Genomic DNA, 24,404 nt, shown 5'->3' with positions numbered 1-24,404 from the left:
CAGATTCAAATAAATTTTATTATCCAGCATGATGCATCAAACAAGACAGTACATTACCAATAAAAGGTCAGTGAAAATAATCAAGCTTGTTATAAAAAGTATAAATAAAAGATAATCCTCAAAATGTTAAGGACACTTAATACATTTTGTCATACAGCATGACATAAATAAAACTTGTTTTTTTTTTTTTTTACAATATATTGTCTAAACCAGTAAGACAAAAACAGTAAACGCTTCTCTTCTCTGAAAGGGTCACAGGGTTGTTTCTTTGAATCAAGTCTAAAACTTCATGTGGACTATTTACAGTCTGTCATGTCAGCACCATAAGAAAAATACTGATTTTTTTTTTTCCTTTCCTTTTTGCGTATGGCCTGAGTTTGTGTGGTGTAGGCACACAGACAACCCGTGGAGATTTATCACCATTGTTTTTAAGAGGCATTCTCTTCATTCATGGTGGCTTTCACTACCGGTGTCAGGTTAAATTTGACCAACAAGGTCTCTATTGACTTTTTATGTGTTTACTTTGACAGAAATAAACAACAGCCACAACATAGTTGGACGATTGCTGATGTCTTGGCTTACTTCTATGTTTTCCTCCATCTCCCTGATGTATAAAAATGGACCTAAAGCTTAAGTTTTGAAGGCTGTCAAAACCTCATTCCCTGCATTTGCCAGCATGAACCTTGTGAAGGTTAGTGTGTCAGAATATTTTCTGTCCCAGTTTCTGAGACGAGAACAAAAACATAGACTTTTATCAGTTACAAAAGTGCCTCTTCTTTGGTATGCAAGGCTAATAAAGTGGGTAAACATACATGTCTAAGCCTGAGACAACATCAATAAATGTGATGTGCTTCATGAACACAGAAACCTACAAAATAAGAAAGCACCCATCCTTAAAAGAATGAAAATCCTTAGGATTTGTGGTACTCCTTCAATCCAGCCTTTGGCTTAACTTCACTGCTGTGTTTAAAGCTTTAAGACTCAAAAATAAACTGTAGCTTTGTTTCAGATGTTTGTCTTCTGAAGTTAAATGTCTTTTCCTGAATTAGAACCAGGTGTCAACAAATACTGAAGGGACGTCAGCAGCTGCTCCTGAAATTCATCGACAATGCCCTCGCCGAGAGAGTTTTGAGATGCCACAAAGCCTGAAACGGCCCCGATGAAGAGCCACACACACACACGCACACACACACACACACACACATAAAAAGGTGCCACGTCTGTACAGCAGGTCCTCAGGTCTCTGATAAAAAAAGGCCCGTTTAAAGAGGCCTAGACCAAGCCGGCTTCCAGGCACATTCGGTAAAACTGTCCCCGCTGTGAGATGAGGTTGGCCGGAGAGTCCATCTCACAGATGTGACCTCTGTCCATGACGATCACTCTGCAAACAAAAACAGGAAGAGACGCTGATTTAATTACTGGATTCATTTACACACCTGGTCCTGGGTGTCCAGCTCTTACTTCATGTCATGAAGCCTAGCGAGAACTACGCTCAGATTTGTTAAGTAAAGTGCTTTGTTTACATTGACTGCGTACCTGCATTTCAAAATTGCTTATATCTGGAAAACTACTGGACTAAACTCTTTCAAACTGCACCATTTGATTTGTTCAGGATAATCGTTTTATGTTTTATTTCATCGTTTGCAGTGAGTACGTAAATATGATGATTGATGAACAGCATTTATATAAGATGTTGCTTCGTGTTCCTTATTTTGTTTATCTTAAGGATAATCAATATAATCGCTGTTTTTCTCGTTTATATGTTTTATTTTGTTTGGTATGTATTTTGCATCAGTGGTCTGAAATAAATAAGTGTCACGTCTACAACTAGAAGTTTAAATTTTTGCTCATTCTGTTCATAAAATAATAAATAATAAAAAGAAGATTCACAGAAAACAAAAAGTAAAGCCAGTAAAGCTCCAGAGGACTTTTCTCAGTTTTAAACAAGCAACTGATTAAAAGTTAGTTTATCTGGATTAAATAAAACCCAAAAAGATTAAACTATTTATCAAACCTGAGAGGTTTTTAAAGATAAAATGCTTCATAATGTTGACCTACAGAAGAAATTTGCACTTCTGAGATGTTTCCAATTTATGATCAAAACAAAAAACAGTGACTGATCTCTGTCGCCCACATTTCACCCAATAATGTGATTTAACTTTAAATAAACAGAACTACATCAAATATACCACTGAATGCTTCACAGATAGTCTTATAAATCCTGAGGCTGGGTACCTCGTGTAGTCCATGATGGTGTTGAGGCGATGAGCGATGGTCAGGACGGTGCAGTCCTCAAACTGCGTGCGGATGGTCGACTGAATGAGCGTGTCCGTCTCCAGGTCCACGGCAGCTGTTGCTTCGTCCAAAACCAGGATCTTGGTTTTCCTCAGCAAGGCCCTGGCGAGGCACACCAGTTGGCGCTGACCCAAACTACACAGACAAAGTGGAGGAAGAGAGAGAGACAATCACATGCTAGGTCTGTTCGTCACGGTTTCCACGTGACTGACCAACGAGAACGCCGGCAGGCGCTTCCAGCCGCACTGCAACGTGTCCCGTCGGTGCAGAAATGCGTACCTGAGGTTTTCTCCCCCCTCCGAGCACTCGTAGTTGAGTTTGTCGGGCAGATTAGACACAAAGGTCTTGAGGTGAGCGAGTTCCAGCGAGCTCCAGATATCCTCGTCTGTGTAGGAGTCAAAGGGGTCAAGGTTCATCCTCAGGGAGCCGGAGAACAGAACCGGGTCCTGTTGGAGGGGAGGGAAAACATATGTTCATCATCAAATCGGATCTGTAAGAGAATTATTGTAACTGCAGTTTATGTGATGGAAAGCTCGGGTTCTGGTATTGTTACGGCACCTGAGGAATGATAGTGATGCGTGATCTCAGGTCATGGAGCCCGATATCAGCGATATCCACTCCGTCTACAAAGATCTTTCCCTTCGCTGCCTCCAGGACCCTGAAGATTCCCAGCGCGAGTGAGGACTTTCCAGCTCCTGTTCTTCCCACTATTCCAACCTAAAATAGAGATTTTGATTTCACATGTGAGGTAGCTCTGCAGTTTCAGAGCTGAGGCGTTGAAGTAATTCCAGTAACTTTTGCTAATGAATCACCTTCTCTCTTTCGTGAATGTGCAGCGTGATGTCTTTCAGGGCGAGCTCAAGGCCCTTACGGTACTGCAGCCCGTAGTCCTGGAACTCTATGGTGCCGCTCTGGGGCCAAGCCAGGGGCAAAGAGCTGCCCTCTGTACTCCAGCTGGCCTGTGTGAGGCAATAACAAACGGTGAGTAAAGAAAAAGAAAAGCGCCTCTGTTTAGTGGCGTGTGCATGCGAAGGGGAGGACCGACCTCTTTGGGAGTGTCAGCGTACTCGTTAACCCTCTCCACAGAAACTATGTTATTCTCCACATCCGTCCAGGATCGTACAATCCAGCTCAAGATTCCAGTCACCTGCAAGGGCAGAGAGGATTTACCTTAGCTGTTTGTGTTGTAGTTAAGATTTAAGCAAAGAAGTCTATGGGGATGTTGTGTCGTCTGAATCCTGGAGGATGTGTGTGTGTGTGTGTGTGGAATATCTTACCTGGAGGGAGTGAGACACAGCCAGACCAACAATGCCTGGACTCAGGGTGCTTCTCCCCATCACAGAAAGAATGGCAGCAGCCAGGACCACAATGTTACCAACAAACTCCAGATTGACTGCCAGCCATCTTTAGATGAAACAAAAATGTAACAGAATCAGGAAACAGCGACCCGACCTAAAGACATAATTTCTCTGTGAATCGGCATCATCCCTTCACAAACGATCAACTCAAGGTATAAATCAAACAAGTCACACATCAGCTCACCGAGTGGCAACGAATCGGGGAAAGTAGGAGGTCTGGTTGAAGTCGACCCTTTTATTGGCCTGCAGGATGAAGCGCGGCTGCTCCCCGAAGGCCCGGATCACGCTGGCACCCTGAACGGTCTCGTTGAAGTGGGTGTAAATGGGCGAGCGACTCACAGCTTCCAGCCTGCGCAGCTGACAGGATGTGGCGACGTAGAAGCTCTGCGGCCCACAGTGGAAAAGTTAAACACCGGCTTTAAATCAGAGAAAACAAAAGGAAGCACTGAAGGCTTTCCCGTAATTTAAACTGAAAGTTTTAAATCTATGTCAGCAGGATGGGAACAAAATATAAGGCAACATCAGAGGGGTTGATTTTGGACCCTAGAATGTTCCAATAACACACAGCTCTGCTGAGCCATGTTTTTGTGGAGGGCCTGTACCTGGACAAAGGCGTAGAGGAAAGCGAGAGGCAGGATGATGACGGCTGCAAAGGGTGTGGCTATCAGCACAATGATGCAGACTTCCATCAGCTTAAAGACATAGCTCAGCATCATCTTCAACCCATCCGGGACCATGCAGTCAATGGCATCGATCTCCTTAGCGAAGCGGTTCAGGAGGTTGCCACTAGGCGTGGATTCAAAGAAAGACATCGGAGATCGGAGAACGTTGACCAGCAGATCCATGTGCAGCTGGCGAGAGGCGATGATGCCGCAGATGGAGATCGCAACGGTCGTACCGAAGATAGCAACACCTGAAGGGACGGGAGAGACCTCTGATCAAACTGGATCTAAATATGATCAAAACCATTCTTGTACGTGACGTCGATCTGCGCTGAGTTATAAAAAAAATAAAAATAATATCTGACCTTGTACAAATCCAAGAGCTCCAAAAACAGCCAGCTTCAGATCTGTATCAATCTGCGTGCCGTTGACAACAGGATCGTCGGCCCACATGCTAAGCCAGTAGTTGTAGGCCAGAGAGGCGCCCTGCTGGAAGGCGTACAGGAAGACGATGAGAATGATGATGGCCAAGCCGATGGTCTTGAAGTACTTCTTATACATCTCCAATCTGACCTGTGGAAGGTACAACACAAAATGTTCCAGTCAAATCCAAGGTTTTAAAAGACTAAAGTTACCAGATGGTCATAGTTTTGACCTATTGCAGTTTGCTTCTGCGCAGGTATTTGTGTAGTAAGTTTATCAAAGCTTTCACACTGAGAATAGCACCAAAAATACAACACTGAATGAAGAAAACCAACATAATAAAGTTGTAAGTTCAAAAAAAAACCCCAAAAGAGCTTAAATGCATAAAAAGCTCAGCGGTACGGTGCCACTGATAAACAATATTTATCCATCAAAATGAAGCCAAAAAGCCTTCAGACTTACTCGTCCCGTGCGAGCCTTGTCAGCCTCAGTCAGCTTCCCCAAGTCCTCTGGTATCTGCTCCTGGTCAGTTTCAGTCACAGGCTCCATATTTTGCAGGTTGGTATTAGTGGTGTCCCCCCTGGATAATAAGGACGGGTCAGAGGTCAGATTCATTAAAAAGATTCCTTGGATTCCAGCGCACTCCTGCTGTTTACATACCCAATGAGCTGCTCTTGTGACAGGTCCCTGGAGAATGGCATGAAATCGACCATGCTGAGTCGAGCGTTGGACCTCCTGGAACCAGCTGCACAGAAAGGACTTGTTGAGCGTCAAGTTATAAGACAATATTCCTTCACATGTTTATTTCATTCATGAATAATCTCTGCACCTCTCTGTATGGCGCTCTCTTTTCTCTCGGTGCTTGCAAAAGTGTGGATGAAGTCAGCAAAAGCGCCGTGGCGGCTGAGCAGCTCCTGGTAGGAGCCACTCTCTGTGATTTCTCCGTCTACCAGCACCAGGATGAGGTCGGCCTGGGGCAGGAAGCTCATCCCGTGGGTCACCAGGACGCGGGTCTGTCAAGTAAGTCACACGACAGTCAGGAAAACAGGACGTAAGCACCGTCCAATGTTAACCCAAGCTTAAAAACAAAAGTGTCAGCAAAGTGGTGGTTTTCATTTTTAAATAACAAAGGTGCAGAGCATAAACTTGTCAGTGGTTTAGCAGAGCAGAATTACCTTGTCTCGAAGTACTCCTTTGGGTCCAATGACTTTGTCAAAGATGTGCTGACCCACATGTGCATCAACAGCAGACAGTGGATCATCCAGCAGGTAAACATCAGCCTTTCTGTAGACGGCCCTGGCCAAACTCACCCTCTGCTTCTGCCCACCTGAGAGGTTTAGTCCCTGAAAGAGGAAAAATAAATAACGATACTTTAAAAAATGTTACATATATGAATCATATCAGAACCGGTACTGATTTACAGGTGATTCATACCTTTTCTCCAATTTCTGTTGCATCTCCTGCAGGTAAGATGTTGAGGTCGGGCAGCAGGGCACAGGCCTCCAACACGCGCTGGTACCACGTTTTCATCTTCTCACGACCGAATAACACGTTGTCCTGGACGGTGGCGTTCTGGATCCAGGCCTGCTGAGGCACGTATGCCACAGAGCCCTGCAAAAACACAAAGAGAAACTGTCAATATTTGTTAAAACCACACACTATAAATACACCTAGCTCATGGAACATTAGCTTTGTACCTTCACAGTGACTTGGCCACTTCTTTTCTCTGTTTCGCCGAGCATGGCGGACAACAAAGAGGACTTTCCACTGCCCACATGCCCAACCACAGCTACAAGGGAACCTCGTGGCACTCGCACGTTGATCCTGTCATAAAAAAGGGGGGGTTTTCTGGAAGACTCCCTTGATTTTGTTGCACACGTTTTACTTAAGTTTTATAATTCCTACCTTTTAAGACATGGAGGACCTTCTGCAGACCAGCTGAAAGTACCGTTGTCTATGACCACATCTTCACTCTCTAAAAAAGGAAGAAAAAAATCGACTAAAATGAGCAAAACCTGCAATGAGAACTAAAAAAAGGGATGCATTCTTCCAATTTAAGAAACAGTTTCCCTTTGAAGTTACTCATCAGAGCGCCGTCTGGGCGTAATTACAAGCGAATTTGCCTAATCATGCAAATTACAGAGCTGTTGCTTTTTCACAAGATGTCACAGGAAGTGTTGACAGATCTTAGACAGAGAAGCACAGTGTTCGTTGTTTCTTTTTTATTTCTCTATGATTCATACGTCTGAATTCGTGCTATGATTTAAGTTTAACCGCTAAACGGGAACATCCTATAATTACCCCGTCTACCAGTCAGCCTATGACCCAGGAAGTGACAGTGCATATGATCCATACAAGGCTGTGGTACTCCACAGTTATAAACAACAACATCTCGTATGCTGCTGTTATCGATCATGGCAGCCCATGCTTACAGGGAGCAGGAGGACGAAATTGTGTGAATTTGCTGAATTAAACTGTGCATGGAGGCTGTGGACTATCTGAATTTAAAACAAAGCTTTTACCAGGACTCAGTGAGGACTTTGAGACATTGTCCACCTTCAGTTCCTCTGAGCACAGATATTTTCCAAGACGTCTCAGTGAAACTAGAGCCTGCAACAGACAGTGATGACCGGAATTATTCATCGAATTTCATCAAATAATATAAAAAAAGTTCCCGACTCATGGATGTAGAACACAGAACGTATCAAACAGAAGCATCACCGACCTGCATCGTTGTGCTGATTGCAAACGGCAGCTGGCTAAGTGGAGTCTTCAGGATGTTGATGATTGCCATGGAGACAAACACTTTCTGTGCATCCAGGACGTTCTTGTCATCCAGCATCACGTAGACTCCAAACATGGCAAAGGCAATCTAAAAAAGACACGAGATGTTACAATTACAGGCAGGAACTCATGAAAATTATGATCTTTAGACAAACAAAACCTTCAGAATTAAAGGTTCCTGTAATTTCATCTTATAGTCTGTATCACACAAAGAGAGCAAAACCACTAACGATGCTTTTGTAGTTTTTCAGTATTTTCTGAGTTTGACACGCTGCACTTATTTCCCAGAGTACTTGCTTCTTGTAGTCTGGGGAGAGAGTTGTAGCCCATGTTGGACTCGTGCCTTGACTTTCCACAGGGTTTTGAGAAAACTATCTTGAGAATACTGGATTTATTTAAATTAAATTTGAAAATATGACAGCTGTGCCTCCCATCGGGACAAACCAAAATTACACTGGCAAAGCCCAGCAATAATGAAGCGATTTTCCGGGTCCCTGAATCTGACAGTTTCTCTTTATGTTGAGGCAAAACTTCAAAGCTGTATCCAGAACTACGAATATAATGATGTAATAATAATATGAATTTTGTTGCAAATGTCTGCCTGTTAAGGGTGAAGACAGGAAAGCTAATATCTACTGAGACTCCCAGCATCATTGATTTGATCACTAAATTAGAAGGTCTTTTAACTTTGCTTTCTTACCATGAAAGATGAGGAGTTAAACGATGCAATGGAGATGGAATAAAGAATCTGAGACTTCTTCAGGGCCTTGAGCTCCTTATCTCTGTAGCCCAAAACCTGCTCCAGGAAAGCCTTCTCCCAGGCATAAAACTTCAAGATCTTTATTCCATTCAGGATCTCATTCATCAATCGGATGCGTCCGTCCATGAACTTCATCTGAATCTCCTGTTGAGCAGACAGGGAAATTTTTATTTTTATTTTCTGTCGTTAAAAATGAAAAAGTATACTTCAGCTCAAACTGCAGCAAATAGACGTGACCACACCAAAGGAAAAATATGCGTTTGTGAACAGGGTTTGTCTGCATTTACTGTTATAGCAGTAACTTTCCAGGACATCACAGAACTTGTCTAATTCAGTAAGAATTTGTTTCTCATTTCAATTTAGTGATTTTTCTTACAAGGGAAACAACAAAGGGCCAAGAATGTGGTCACTGCAATCAAGAAAAAAAAAGTTGGATTAAAACTGGCATCTAAATTTACAGAATGAAAAATTATGTCTTGCCTCTGCCCACCCTTTCCTGTCATTGTTTTTCAAACACATTATACGGGCCAGACATCAAAAGGACAAGAGAGAATGTAGCATCCAGGCCAAACACCCACACAGCTCTTCAGCCACTATCTAAACCAGCTGTGGCATCCCCTGGCCCGACGTGCCAGATGTCTGTGCTAACGCAGCGAACGCGTGAGGGATTCCTGATTTTTACCTGCAGCTTGCTCCTTTTCTTCGCGATGAATCCGTTGAGAGGGAAAATGAGAATGACTGTGGCGATTCCTGCCAACGCCGAAGGGCCTAGATGCTGAAGGGAAAAGACAGGACGCGTCAAGAGGCTGTTCACTAAATCGCATCGGGGCACGAACGGAAGCCGCCGTGAAAACGTCACGCGTCAACACACACCTGCCAGAGGAAGAAGAGACAAAGAGCGATCTCAATGGGAGCCAGCCAGACGGCGTTGAAGTACACCACAAAATCCATGAGCTTCTGAGTGTCTGCTGACACCAGATTCACAATTTCGCCAACGGTGCAAGTCCTCCTGGCAGAGCTGTTTATCACCAAAGACTGGATTGACAAAAAAAAAACAAAAAAAACAGAGAGACATTTTAGATTTCACATTAATTACTGTAGGTAGGAGCTGATAATCATACAGTGTGAAATGCTTTTCAGTCTGGAAGGAGAGGAAGTTTTCGTTTTTGCCATTTAGGACATGGTTTATGTCATGTCAGGAGGTAGTGGCTACATATATGTGGCGTATTTACCCACCTTCCGGTAAACTAAGCCCATGACAGCTGTCTTCACCCTCATGCCGACTGTGAAGCAGGTGTACATGTACTGATGGTTGAAGAGGGACTGGAGGCAGGAGAGGAGGAACATTAACGTGGCGTAGAAGTAGCCCTTCCACAGAGGAGCATCTCCGTTCTTCATGAAGCCCAGAAGAAGACTGCAACAAATGAGAACGTAAACATTTGAACAGGTCTCAGGAGTAATCTGAGCATTTTCTGCCTGACACAGAGCTAAGCAGACACCAAGGTTTTTAGTCCATCAACATAATTTATTTTCAGTCTGATATTATCTGAGTTTCATTGTGAGTCTTTAACCTTCAGCCCGGCTGTGGCTTCTGGCTGACTGGACCACTGAAAGTAGTTCGGGTTGCACAACAGAGTTCAGCCTGTGGCCAGGCTGCACTCACACTTGGCCTGTGGCTCTCTTATTGTGGTCCGACAGCATTTAGAGCCTCCTCTCTCTTTTTCTGCCCGTCCTTCCTACTAGAGCTCACAGGCCTGTGGCCTCGTCTAGTCTTCTCGCTCACAGCTCCACGACCGTAATTAACACTTCTACTGATTCAGAGCTGTGCATGAACAACAACATTCCAGTCTGAGTGGTGGGAAGGCGGATCAGCCTTAACCTGTTTTCACTGTTGCCAGATTCTGGGTTTATTTTGTTTTAATGGAGACACGAATTCCTGAAGAAACCTCCATTCATCTATTTATAAATCCATTCATGCGGATATATATCTAAGATGTTAGTAAACTACACAAAATAATTGTATTCTAACCAGTAACTCTAGATAAATTTAGATTGAATTAAGGTTTGGAAACACCATATAAGCAGTGATGTAAAGTATTATTAAATAAACACAATAACAGTGTCTCTTTTGACACAATGACACAGTTAAATTAGTGTTCTCAGGTCTTCTGACACAAGAGTCAGATCAGACTGGTCCCAGAGAAAATTCAGAGTTTTAGAGCAATCCTTGGATTTTTACCTCAACACTTGAGGGATGGCGAACATGAAGGCATCGTGGAATATGATACAAAAGGTGCCGGTCAGGAAATAGGGACCGAACTTGCGCGTCAGTGTCCTGAGCAGGAAAAAACCCGAGCTTTGCTCCTTCTGTAGCTTCCTGAGGAGCTGAGCCTGGTCTGGCAGCCTGCTCCCCAGTGCTGCACCCGACGCTAAGGCTTTCTCCTGTCTGCAAGGAGGGAGAAAACAAACTGTTAAAGGCAAGGAATCTGTGTCCGAAATCCATCCAACTTAGCCAGTAGCGTTTAGGTTTATATATAAAACAGACAGCAATAAAAGTGCTCTTATTTTTGTCATCACTTTTGGACAAAAGAATTTCCCAACCGCTTTGGAAAGTTTCATTCGCTGCAATAATGATTAGACTTCAAAAAAAGGACTTGTCAAAGAGTTCATGGCTCTTGGATTGACATTATTCATGTCTTCAAGTGAGTATTTGTTGCTTCTTTTTTTTTAACCTCAATTACTTTTAGGGATGAAAGATCCTGAATTTCAATCCCTACAGTCACGACTAAATCTGGCTCCGCTCAGGTTAGTTCGACCAACAATGTGCTGATGGAAAATAAAACAAGACCGTAAAACTGAACTGATTCTCTGGTTGTTAATTAATACCAACGGGGAGAGCAGAACAGTGAGTTAGACACTGAAACAGAGCCAGAATAAAGGACCAGATGAGAGTAAACAAGAAAGACTACATGTGCATGTTCCAACATGTTTTTCTCTACTGCAGACTGTTTCTTATAAAGATTATCCCAACAAAAACAAGCAATATTTCACAAAAAATGGACCACTTACAAAGGGAGAACTTATTAAGAAGGTCATACTTTTAAAAAGGTTAGAAATGCTTTTACTTTGAGTAACTGTTTATGTTTATTTGCCAACATCTGACAAACATACAGTCTGTGTGGTTAAAGGAGGGCTCCATCCTTTGGAACAAGTAATATAATGCTTTTATATCATGTAATTATAATGTTATTTATGTCACTGGACTTATGCAGGTTTAAACAAAGGTGAAAGTCTGCAAATGTTGCAAATATGACAGTGCTGCCCCATGTTGTAACAGATTTCTATTAAACCTTATTAAACTGTTTCCTGCTTATAAACAATTCTCACTTCTGGAGTTTGGCACATTCAGCTGTCCAGTTCTGCTGCAGCTCAGAGATGATCTTGTGGGACGTGTCTTCCTCCCTCAGGGTCCACAGATCCTCTGCTTCGAGTGGTGAGCGATATCCTTTCACAACAAGCCTGGGGAGGTAGCACAGGAGATGACTCACACACCGGATCATCAACAAAACAGACTTATTATTGTAAACAAGTCCAAACTTTTGCCGAGGTGACTCAGCCGGTGCCTAAAAATGAGGGGTTTCTGAAGAACCATCTTACCCAGTGAACCACCAGAAGAGGATCTTTGAGAGGAAAGAGGCATCTTTCACAGGACAGGGGTTCTGCAACAGATTAAAGACCAGGCTTCAGAGTTGTTTTTGCAGTCCAATGCTCACCACTAAAAGGTTTTTCAGAAATGCACAGCCTCACCGAGGCCACTAGCTGATGGTTGAATGGTGTGCTTGTGAGGGGTGTGTTTCGGAACATAAATGTCTGTAAACAAACCGGCACGCTCAGGTGGTCCGCTGTGGGGAGCACAAGACGTGAACTCACACAGAAAAAGAATGAAAAGGGTCAAGTGTTAGCGCAGGGCGAAGATGACGTTTGGTAGTCTGGTGCAGACAGAGCGGAAATGTGTCATCACAAACTGTCCGGCTACTGGAACTGGACTGGCACGCGCAGAAGACTTGTGCTTTAACGCAGACTTTGTGGTGTCTCCTCCACCCTGCCACCCCTTAACCCAGCTGTTTCAGTAGCGCACTTTTGCTTTCTGTCCCTTCATTTCCTTTCTTTTTACGCGTAACTTTAACCAGAGCGCTGGGAAAAGAGGAGGAGGAGGAGGTGGAGGAAAAAGAAGAGGACACACCACTGGGTGTGTCCACCACGCCGGTCTGTGGCTTCTGCACTCTCAGGGCTCCTCACCACCAGCCAGGACTTAGTTAGGGACTTTTCCAGCTCCTTCGACAGTTTATCACCGGGGAAATATGACATCACACGTCATTTTGATTGATGAGGAGCTCATTCTCATTCACCTGTCAGCTGCCCGGTGTCAACTTGAAAAAAGGTTTTTGCCAGGCTCATGTTTGGTGACGTAGTGAGATTTGTATAAATGGTTTTCGTGTTGTGTAGTCAAAGACTCTACGCAACAGTTGCAATGTTATCTCACAAAGTGAGTGAGTTGTTACAAAGGTATGCCACACACACAGACACACACACACACACACACACACACACACACACACACACACATTCATTCACACTCCTGGCATAGGAAGCTAAAGTTGTTAAGTATATGAGGAATGAAGGCGGAGGTGAATCATCATTTCCTCCAAAAGGCAAAAGAGTCTTGACAACAAAAATCAAAAACCACAAAATTGTCTCTTTGGCCTTTTTTTGTGTTGTTTTTCCTGGGTGTTGAATCATTGTAGATGTTTTTGACGGAAGTGGGATAACATTCACTCCTGCCTACCTTTTCCAAGATGGGTTTTCCCTGCGGTGACCGGTCAGCGAAGCAGCACAGGAAGAGCTGGGCCAGTTGGATCAAGAAGTAGGAGAAGAAGGCGAGGTATCGAACAATATCAGACATAATGCCCTGTGGAAGAAAACACAGATTACAAGGACTGCCTCACGTCTTTTAGGTTCACTTTTAAAAACATATAAGATTGATTCTCTTTGTGGGCGAGTGTTTTGTAACCCCCAGAATAAAACTGTTGGACGTCCATCCATCCATTTTCTTTTACCCACTTTTTCCTTTCAGGGTTACCCATCTCCAGCGGACATTGTGTGAGGCAGGGGACACCCTGGACAGGTTGCAAGTCCATCACAGGGACACAAAGAGACAAACGAGGCAAACAAACATTCACGCTCTCACTCCCACCAAGGGGCAATTTAACTAAAAATATATTTGCAAAACAACAACAACTAAGTTTAGGTTTGTTCAACTCAATACAGGTCAACAAACCTGTAAAGCTAAAACAAATATACTGAGCAAACATTTACCTGGGTCAAGCTTTGAATTTACAAGAGTTTTCTAAAGCATCAAAATGTGCTTTGGGTGTTTCATATCTTTGAAGCATACATAATAAATCAGACGGCATCTATTTTATTTTTTGTAATGTGGCTTTGTGTGCAGTTTTACAACTGCAACGACTTCCTTATATGTCTCTTCCTCTGCCTACACGTTTAGGGGGATTTATATACCAAGATCACAGACACAATAAAGATTAATTTGGACTTGTTAGCTAAATTAGGATGAAAACCCAGAGTTCTACTTTATGTAAATTAGGCTATAGTTAAAACTGCCTCTCAGTCATGTAAAAAGCCAAAATCTGTAAATAGGAAGATTGTGGCTTTACAAACCAACATCCTTACTTTCAATAAAAGGAGCAGCTGCAATATTAACCACTCAGAGACTTTTGCATAAAACCAGGACCTGCAAGTTATTCTAGACCTACAGAAGTTGTGGGTTCTGGCAGCAGCCATTGTTTACCGTTGGTTTAACGTCACGGCCACAGCCAGCCTGTTGTGCAGCAGCATGTGTACCCATCAAAGTGGCAACCATGGTAAACAGTAAAAAGTTTTTCTCTGAAAAGTGCGGTGCCGTGCCCAGAAAGCAGATACGAACGGGCCAAATGGATCTGGCCACACAATGACAAACAGAGTCAGAATGGTCAGAGAGTGGGTGAGAAAAATGTAGGTCAAGCAGCCGAGGGTCCGCAAACATGAACTCTGTCAACTGGAGCCGTCGGCGCTGTTATGTGGATTATGCAAGGAGCTTCACCATTTCGTAAATCACAATCTATCACCAGAAAAATCTTACTAATTTTAATATTACTTCCCAATATCTATAAATGCATAAAACATTACAGTGCATAGATTAATTGTGGTCAAGTCTTGTAGCTTTACATTAAAAATGACCAGTTACAGAAAGAAAAATGCTGAATCATACCTTGAACAATGCTTTTTTGTAATGTGGGTGTTATTTATTTGTTATTTCTTAACATGTAACTTTACACCGTGGTTTGAAACATACTTTACATCTGATATCTGACACTTTAAATCTAAAATCTTCACCTTGACCTGAGTTTGTTTTCGTACGTCACAAACACAAATGGGACAAATGCAGCTCTCTGGATATTTAAATCAAAACCACTGGGTTTCTTAGCTAGACAAGTTTTAACAAATTACCATTTTATAGTCACTACTTGGCTGAATCTTACTGTATTACATTGATTTGGACTGTTTGGGAGTTAATTGAATTGAATTGGACTTGTTAATTACTGAGTATAGGGGCCTTTAGATGACTTAATGGGAACCAGGACTATACAATTAAACCCAATTGTTTTGTATCATATTTTACCAAAGGTCTTTGCTGATATTTGTGATAAAGTCAGGATAGCTGTTTCTCTTGTAAGCTAAGCTAACTTGATGCTGTTTTATACAAACTCACAATCATTGCTCCGAGTCGTGACAAAGATGCAAATGAGTGCAGCGTTTCAATTATTCTTTCAACACCAGTGTCACAGTTCACTCTCGTTTAGAAGCCAGTTATCTTCTTTCTTTAATTAGTATTAAGGCACAAAAAGCCTCCTCCTAACACCATTTAATTACATTTTTGTAGCTGTTAACATTATTTTAATCTATTATTAACTCCACATATGGCAAGTATTCAGCTAACTGTTTGATTTCCCTTTTTTAAAAGCAAAATCTAATTATAAGTAATTGTTAGTTCCTGCAATAAGAAGTTTTTAAAGTAAAGAATATAGTTGGAAAAGACCTAGAATTACAATTTGAAGGTTACAAATCTGGGAGTTGCCCTTGCCATATGCACACATGTAGTTTTATGAAATGCCAACATCTGCTTCTAAATGGCTTTGCATTACGTGTGGATGCATAGATTTTCATTTAGCTGTGTTTACAGCAGTGTAGGCTCATAAACACAGCGCTGACATTTCTCTGGTCTGACCCTGGGCTGCTATGTCTCACCAGCATTTATCGCAGGGCCATCATTACTCTTTCCCCAAGCAGTGTGGGAATGTCACATCGAGAACGATAAAACAGAAATATGGATATGTGTGTGTGTGCGCGCGCCGTGTTTTTTTTAGAAATGCAAATGCGACTGCCCCACGGCTCTGTGCGCTAACCTACCCGGAGAACAATGATTGCAATGTCTGATGGGAGACACAGGAAGAAAAGGAGCACTTAAACACACACAGGCTTGACCAGAATTGGCAGTGTCATCCTCCAACACTTTGTGTTAACTTTAGGTCACCTTGGTTAAAACTGGGGGGTGAAATAAAAAGGGTATATCTCAAGCTGTGCTGCTGGAGTCGTATGTCTAGACTATGGGTAGGAATAGACCTGATCGGATATTTTTGCACAGTGTTTTGACGTTGGAGGTTCACTGAGTTCAAACCAAACACACAAACCAATTCATTTTCTGGGTCCTCATCTTTTGATGCTATAAATGTACGGCGTACCATCGTGTGTAAATGCATTCAGCCCAGTTCCGTTTATTTATGGGATTTACAATAAAGGTCGCCTCATGGTGCCATACAGAAGTAAACAAGTTTAATTTAAATCAGTTTACATTCTGTTCAGTTCAGTCTAATTTATTACAGCCCAGTTCAACCCAGTTATGTTCAATGCATTCAAATTTAGTGTGTTATTATGAAAATAAGTGTCTGTAAATTAGTTTTTAGCTTAGGAAGCCAGCAGACCGCACCAGTTCTTTACTTTGATACGACCACTCATACTAAAACTCTAAGACTGGCAACAATATTTATACTATTTATAATATTTGCTTTAAATGATGCAGCGTAGGGTTAATTTGTATCAGATATTAGGCTTTACCACGTACCTCATCTATGGCGAGCTGGATCTTCGCTCGGAGAGGCACCAGTGAGCAAACAACAGACAAGACCCAGAACAGGAAAAGGAAAACGGAGGAGCGACAGCCTCTTATTCTTTCCAACTGGATGATGCACAAGACCAGGATCTACAGAGAGAGAGACGAGCAAAGAGACAAGACTTGATTTAAGGGAGTCAAAAATTAGAAGAGAGAGGAAAATGAAACAACAAAACAAAACTAACACTCCACAAATATTCCATTAGGGCATGGACATCAAGTCTTTTAGATTCGTAGTTTTTATTGGGGAGGTTAGGCAGATTCTCTCCAAGTTACCATTTTGTTGAACTCTATTTTAAATGAGTAACAAACATCCCTAGTTCTCTTGTATTAACTGCTGGTGTAAATGTTTTTTACACCAGCAAGATCTACCTAATCTCGTGTATTTGATTTCCGTTTTGCAAAAGTGCTTGGGCCTCTGGGAATTCCCTAGCTACAGACAGAAATGTGATTTGGTGCATTTTTGTCTTTTAAAAAAAAACAAAAACAACGCAGGCACAGTATGCCGCATGCCTTACACGCATCACTTAATGATATCGTACATTTTCTTTAAAAAAAAAAAAAAACAACTCTTCGCCACAACGTTCTCTCAAAAATAAAACTGAATCCGTTTTTAGAAACGGCCGTGCGTCTGTCCTCAGAGGAGGCACGCATCTTTTTGCAAACCATAATCGGTCCCCCGCTGAGCGGTTAGCCGAGTGAGATGTCACTTTGTCACACCAGCTCCTCACGAAGTGCGGGAAAAGCGGCTTTACGTTTTAAAAAGAGTCCCTCTGGGATGAGCCACAGTAGTGTCCAGTTATAAACCAGTCTCCAGCCATTTTATGAGTCATTCATACCAACAACGTCATGCTATGTGTAAAGAATTTGATATCGAGGCATAAAAGGTAAACATGTTTATATGAACAGCATCAGGGGTTATAGTGACTACATTACTATGTGACTATAGTGACTATTTTACTTCCTTTCCAGACAAATTTGATTCTGGTCATCCAATTAGGGAATTAATACAAATTTAGAGTGTCTAGTCCACTTAAAGTCATTAAAAAATTACTTGCGGTGCAGAAAGGACAAGAGCGTTTTAATTTTTTTTCTCAAACAAGCTCTTAAATTAAATTTAAAAAGAATCATAATTTAATATGCAGTTACAAAATAAAGCATGACCCCATGATATTTAAAATACTTTGAGAGAATAAATGGTCATTTCAGTGCAGACCATCCCACGGTGCTCAACTTGTTCAACAACAAAACACGTGGAACAAACCACAAAGCAGCTGGTGGAAAAACTCTTCATTTACCTGCCCTGCCCTGGGTTTTTGGTGACAGCTCATTCTTGTAGCGACGATGATTTAGTTCTTGCTCATAGAAACACAAGACAGCCTAAATATCACTTTTAAAACCTGACCTGGAAAAGGCCATTCATGCTGTTATCAGCTCGAGGCTTGGCTGCTGTGATGTTCGTTATGTTGGAATCTCCCAATCCTCCCTCAACTTGTGCCAGATGTGAGAACATCACCTGTTTGACTCTCTCTCCATTGGCTTCCTGTCTTAACAGTGTTGCCCCACCTTATTTAACTGATTTAGTAGTTTTCTGTGAGCATGAGTGGACCTTATGATTATTGAATACATTTTTACTGTATGTTCCAAGGTCCAAATACAAACACTGGGGTGACCGGGCTGCACCCAGACTTTGGAACCAGCTTCGTCACTGACCTCAGACTTTTTAAATCCAACCTTAAAACCTTTTAATTCAGGCAGGCTTTTAATATCTACTGGTATTCTTGATTCTAATGTACATGCTTACATTCACTGTGTTTTATTCAGTAAAGAATGGGGTTTTAAATGTACAATACTTGAAATAAAACATAATCAAGTAAATGGTAAAGTATAAGCTGGATTAATACCTTAAAGAATACAAAAATACACAAAGTTAATACTCAATTACAAAAACACGAGTGAATGTAATTCATTACTTTCCACCCCTGCTTGGGGACACATATGAGGCCGATGTTCTTCTTTCTCATTACCTTTGGATCTGACTTGCTTATTACTGCAAACATCATCCTATTTGTTTATATAACTCAATGGGAGGGGCAAACTTCATCACTGAGGCCTGAATCAAACCGCTGCCTTATAATTAGATGGGAAGTGCGCAGTGCTGGGGAACGTTACGTCATGGTTTTACTGAATATAGCCATATTTCATCTGCAGCAACCATGATCCAGTCGTGGCCTGCCAGTATTGGCAAAAAAGATCTTGTGCTCAAGGGCAACAAAACAAATCAATCTGATCAACAGGAAGCCACGTTCCAAGCCTTTATCCGGGAAGTCTTGTGGCTAAGATATAAAAACAAGCCCAGCGAGTTAATTAGAAGATTAGTTAGAAGCTCTTAACATGACTTAGCAGATGTCTGTTGTTTCTGCCCCCTGCTGTGACAAATTATATCCTAAAAAAAACAAAAAAAAACCCAACAACCTTTTTTTAGGCTGCATCTCACCATACAAGAGACGTCTCAGTGTATCTTTATCCAAACACGTGCTGGTATTTACTCGGGCGTCTGAAAAGACCACAGGTGGGTAAATCTGTCTGGCTTTAGGGAGAGTGAGACTGAGCGGGACCTGTATATGGCTGCAGAAAGAGAAAGCTTTGTACGTAAAGCTATGCAGCCGTGTAAGTAGGCTTTAAAAGACTAACAAGTCTATCGCAACCCTTCCCATCAGAGCCCAGCAAGTAGTACTGCATTGTAATCCTTTTCCTGCAAATGGATAAACAATGTTTTACCTTCTCATGCCACCCAAGTTAAGCTGTACTCCTCCCCTATTTTGCCTACTCATACAAGTTAAGTATAACTTAAATTCTACTGAAAATGAGTAGGATTGATGTTTTGTAAAAGAATCATGGCTATTTCCATCAACAAGCTCCACTAAAACATTTCTCTGATTGTACACTAGCTTCTATTTTCTATAAATATTGTTGTGTACCCCAGCCTACACACCACCCTGTTCCGGGGTCATGGAGTCCATTGTGGTTTAATTCAAGAGGTGAGGAGGATGAAGCTAAACATCATTTGTTGAGGATAAAGATCTCACAGAGAACGTGTAAAGCTGCCCAGGCCACGTATTGATTTAGACCTGAAGATTTGAGCTGTCTGAGCTTTTTCTCTTCAGTTTGAAGTGTGCATCAAAAGAATCCTGGGTGTAGATTAAAACAGTGTTAAAGAATTGGAAGGTTAAAATCGGAAATGGATATATATTTGGCGGACAACTGGATGATTGTATTATCTTTCCTTCTGATGAGGTGCTGAACTGAAACATGCTCCAAGCTAAATACAGTTTTGGTCAGAACAATGACGTGAAACCTCCCATCCAACTGTACACCTGTAACCTATAAAAAGACTGAATCTTTCTGTGTAATTAAGGTTTACTTAGACTACAATTGTATATCATCAACTTTGTATTGGTGGTTTTGGTTGTTTGTTTTGTATGAAAAAACAAAAAAGTCAATGGGAAGCCAAATGAACTTGCTTTGCAACAAAACACGTAATTCACGTAGATCACCAACTTTATCCTGAAAAATGCCATGAGAAACTCAGTATTGTTTTAGACTACTGACCTAAATACTAAATACTAATACTTGATGTATTCGATCACATATGAAAGAATCCTGGGTATAAATTAGAACAGTGTTGAAGAACTGGGAGGTTAAAATGGATCACTGCATCGCTGTGCAAAGCATCTGTAATATTTTCAGTTCATGGAAATTTCTCTGTGCTTACTTAACGCTGACTACACATCAAACAGTAACAGATGTCAATACATGTGTACTATGCACCCTGATGAGTGATTGTCAAATACACGCTGTGTTTACAGGGCACTGCAATATTTACATTCCCAGTGACCCCATAAAGCCGCCCTTAGTTCTGCAGCTTTGCACTTGAGTGTCTTGCCAACTTGCTATAGTTACACTTTATATTCTTTTCTTTCATGTCTTCACACAGGGATGTAAACCAGCAGAATACAGGATGAAGTGTTCCCAAAACTCCTCTGTTACTCAGAGCAACGGGAAAAGTACATTTTGAGCTACAAATAAGGCACAGCTTAATAGAGAAGTTATTCTGTATTATTCTCAAAAACGTTTGTTTAATAACCCATTAAACCAATTAATGCATAAAGCAGTCTGAAGAGTGGTTACCCTTTCAAATCTGGAGTGATTTGAACCTAATTTGACAGATGCAGATGTGTGAAAAAGAGCCACAGTCTTTACCACAGTCATGCTGCGAATGATGGGGCTCAGTAGGAAGACCATGTGCTGCTGAATCTCCTGACTCCTCTCCAGCAGGATGTAGAAGAATTCAACAAAGCCGAACGAGGCCAGAAGGAAACCCAACACCTACAAAAAAAGAAAAACAGGAAAATATTAGCTGGTGCAAACTTCTAAGAAATCAACTTCTTCTGCCAATACATTTCTGAAAGTTTTAGGAAAAAATTGAAAATGAAGGTTTTTGTTTTTTTGATTCTATTGTGCAAAAAAATAAAAATATTAGAGATGTCTCACCATCTTGGCAGTGCAGAGGCAAGACATTTGAATCCGTCCATGGTCATGGCAATAGAGGTGAAGACAGTAGAAAGGGACCAACAACCATAAATAAATACAGGGAACCCACACCAGCACTGTGTTCTGGAAACACTGGGTTAGGTCAGGGTTGGCTGTGTACCATGTGCGGTTCCAGTCCTGCAACAATGAAACACAAAAAAAAAGAGCAAAAGTTCAGACCAGCAGAAAAGCTTCTGATGTCAGAGAGTCAAACTGTAAGGTTACTTTGATATTTAACAAACTCTCCAGCCAAGGTTTGGAGAATCCAGACTTGGTGCAGGTCCTACATTTCAAATCAAAGAGAGAAACCGCAGAAAGTCAAAAATGTGTGTGTCCTCCCGAGTGAGTGAGCTGGAAGAAGGCCTTCTTTTACCAAAAGCTGAGTCAGTTTGGGGACTTTTTGTCAGAAACCACATGTCTGACAAATTCCCTAATAAAAGAGGGGAAATATGGCTGTGAGGTCAAGGACTGCACTCTTAACAAACCTGCTATAACAAATGAGGAGTTTCGGACTAAAGGTTTTAGATTGTGCAACAACAGCAGAGCTAGGAAATGTTGCCTTTGCTGAAAACAATATAGGAACATAATTGGTTTGTTGTTCTCTTGCTTCCCATGTTTATCACCTCACTTGCCTAATGAGGGGCAGGGTGTCTGGCTGTGCTAACGAGACTGCCCTGCGGAGTCACCACAGGGGTGGTATAAAGCTTCTAGCCTGGCAGAGGAGACTGGTCCTGCTGGTAGACTCCCAACTGGGATAAAGTAGAGTGACCACAATTGGTGGCAGCTGCGTGATCATTATGTAACAGCGGTCCTCCCACTGCTCCACGGGCGAACCGCAGCAGGTGAGTCAAGCTTGGTGCAGTTTGATGCTGCAGCTGTCCTGTTTGGTGTCTCTGGAACCAAAAAGGCACTGACTCATAACCTGACTGCAGACAACACAGTTTAAATGAGAATTAAAGAAACAAAAAGTAGAGCAGCCCTCTTCGATACGTCTTCAAGGACCTGGCTGGTCAGGGTTATGTAATGAGCAAACTGTTTTGCACGTAGACTAAGATCCGTTCAAGTGATAAATCTCTGCAGAGGCAGTGAGTGGGAGGCTACTTTCACAGTTCCTTCTGACTCCTGTGGTCAATGGCAGCCAGATGTTCAGAGCACTTTTATGAATAGGTCCAAACTGTCAAGGCCTCTCCAAGCACTTTCTTCTGCATTTTGCTCAGTCCTCACCCTGTTTCTCACCTTTTGCTGAAGTGGTTGCTGTGAATTTGTGCATGCCAGCAGCTACTACAAGGTGCCTATTTTTTGCCAGACAAACACAGTGGTGTGAAAGTAAAGAGCAGAGACTTAGTTTCTGTACCAAAGCTGCTGAATGTATTTTTTACTTTTCAAAGTCTTTGTTGATAAATCAATTCACTGCTCTGTAACCCCCAATCGCCATTAAAGACTAAAATTAATTAGGTTTTGCACTAAGTTTGTATAAAAACAGTTTAATAAGCGTATTTTTGGCAATGTATAAAGGAGGACATTGTAATTTTAGAGAATGTGAGTCATTCCCGTGACAGTTTTACTTTGTACTATAGTTCAAATTACAGTTTAACTTTGAGTTAACATTTGAAATTAGTCAGTCTTCAAAGCATTTAGGTCGAGTGTTTTTAGAATAAATAGTGCAGTTGTTCAGTCACATTTAGGATAGTTCAGTTATTTTCCACCAACAGTACTAACATCTGGCTCGACGTTTGTAAAATACACTTCTTTCCTCTATGTTTGAGGCTACTTTGGTAGGAGTAATGATTATTTCAATATCTTAATAAATAGTTCTGTAAGTTACTGGAAGGATGCAGCTTTTACTCCCTGTATATTTTTGTTTTTTGTTTTTTGTGATGGCATCTAACCTCTTGCAGGGTTGTTTACCTGAAGTTCTTCTTATGTGAAACAACTGGTACTTTTCCCAAAAAGTACCTGAGGCTGTGACCTGAAACTCACTGAGGTAATATTACAAAAGTATGTTAAAGGTTGATTCAGTTAATGACTCAAAGCCCAGCGCAGTTACAACATGCAGTTCCTTGTTACAGATGCAACGTAACCAGAAACACACGTGTTTTTTTTAGGTTTTATGGGAAAGACGGTAGAACATGACAACATGTAGTTTACTTTTACTTTCTTAACAAAGATTGATGGTCATTGTTTTGAGGTTTTGCAGAAGCAAAAACAAGCACATTAGCTGTAATGAGATCCAGAAACAAAAGAGAAAGAGGGAGTGAGGGGGGGGGGTATGTGCTGGGAACGGGTGCATTCTATTCCAGCTGGATCGCAGCCACTTTTTTATTTTTTAACTAGGATCTAGAATTTCGAGGTTTGCTAAGATACAAAACTAAAAAGCCTTTCTACCCTCAGCAGGTCACTCGGTTTGATGCAGTTCCCTTTACTCAGCATCTTGGTGAACTGAATGACAGAGCAGAGTGATGGGTAACACACCTCTGAGATGCATTCAATGCAACCAAACTGCAACCTGAGAAGGTCAGTGTATGCTTCTGTGGTTTTCTACCTGCATAAATACGTGTTCCCAGATTATATCACTTTTTAAAGTTTGTTGTTGTCGTAATTGTTTTGCGCAGCCTTTCTAATGAGCACATGGCTTTTTGATGTGGCTAATGCTAATCACAAACGTAAACACAAGACGCTTTAAAGAGGAAAACATTTAAACCGCTACTGTTGTATTTTTTCAATAATCAGGATAAATTTTGTCCTAAAAAAACTGAAGTGACATAAATGTTTGAGCCAGAAAAGGCAAAAGTAAAGCTTGACTGAAGGGTCAGTGAACACATCGTAAACTCACCCACAGAGGGTCCAGGCCACTGAGTCTGCAAAAGGCATCCATCCACTCTCCTGCTCCTTCCTCCCTGCTGCTGCGCTCGTTTGAGTCGATCGGCCCTCCTCCTCACACTCAGGGTCGCACACACACTCCGCACCAACACCAGAGTCTGAAAATGTGTCTGAAATGGGGGTGAAAGAGTAAACTCTTATTGATCTCTCTCTCTCTCTAATGTTAGTACTTTGGAGCAGCTCTTCCTTATCTGGCTCTCTGAGTTTTTCTTTTTAGTGAGTGTTTATATGCATTGACTTTTTCTCTCTTTTAATAAAGCATCTCTGAATGAAGTTCTGTTTCTTCCTGACTCCCTGATTGAACTGCTGCTCTCCTGAGGTCCTGTGTCTTTCTGACTCTCTGTCCGTCCGCCTGCCGTTTATGA

The 24,404-nt window shown here is 41.8% G+C and overlaps 1 protein-coding gene across 1 annotated transcript; it reads right to left on the bottom strand.

The window, feature by feature from the left end:
- On the bottom strand, nucleotides 1–24,404 carry abcc6a (ATP-binding cassette, sub-family C (CFTR/MRP), member 6a). Its single transcript, XM_017417029.3, has 31 exons — nucleotides 23,993–24,404; nucleotides 21,121–21,297; nucleotides 20,830–20,955; nucleotides 16,519–16,656; nucleotides 13,129–13,251; nucleotides 11,940–12,001; nucleotides 11,670–11,801; nucleotides 10,522–10,728; nucleotides 9,519–9,696; nucleotides 9,156–9,317; nucleotides 8,965–9,057; nucleotides 8,223–8,426; nucleotides 7,464–7,610; nucleotides 7,261–7,348; nucleotides 6,644–6,713; nucleotides 6,436–6,562; nucleotides 6,173–6,349; nucleotides 5,914–6,081; nucleotides 5,568–5,751; nucleotides 5,399–5,483; nucleotides 5,201–5,318; nucleotides 4,681–4,888; nucleotides 4,256–4,566; nucleotides 3,838–4,037; nucleotides 3,573–3,699; nucleotides 3,341–3,442; nucleotides 3,108–3,254; nucleotides 2,854–3,012; nucleotides 2,575–2,741; nucleotides 2,236–2,430; nucleotides 1–1,381 (listed from the first exon to the last, which is right to left on the bottom strand). Exons 1-31 carry the CDS (start codon nucleotides 24,032–24,034, stop codon nucleotides 1,273–1,275), a joined length of 4,533 nt encoding a protein of 1,510 aa, XP_017272518.1. The 5' UTR covers nucleotides 24,035–24,404; the 3' UTR covers nucleotides 1–1,272.

This window comes from Kryptolebias marmoratus, linkage group LG3 (genome assembly GCF_001649575.2).
Source record: "Kryptolebias marmoratus isolate JLee-2015 linkage group LG3, ASM164957v2, whole genome shotgun sequence".
NCBI lineage: Eukaryota > Metazoa > Chordata > Actinopteri > Cyprinodontiformes > Rivulidae > Kryptolebias > Kryptolebias marmoratus.
The sequence above is the reverse complement of the archived record's forward strand: the minus strand, read 5'-3'. Positions and strand labels throughout refer to the sequence as shown.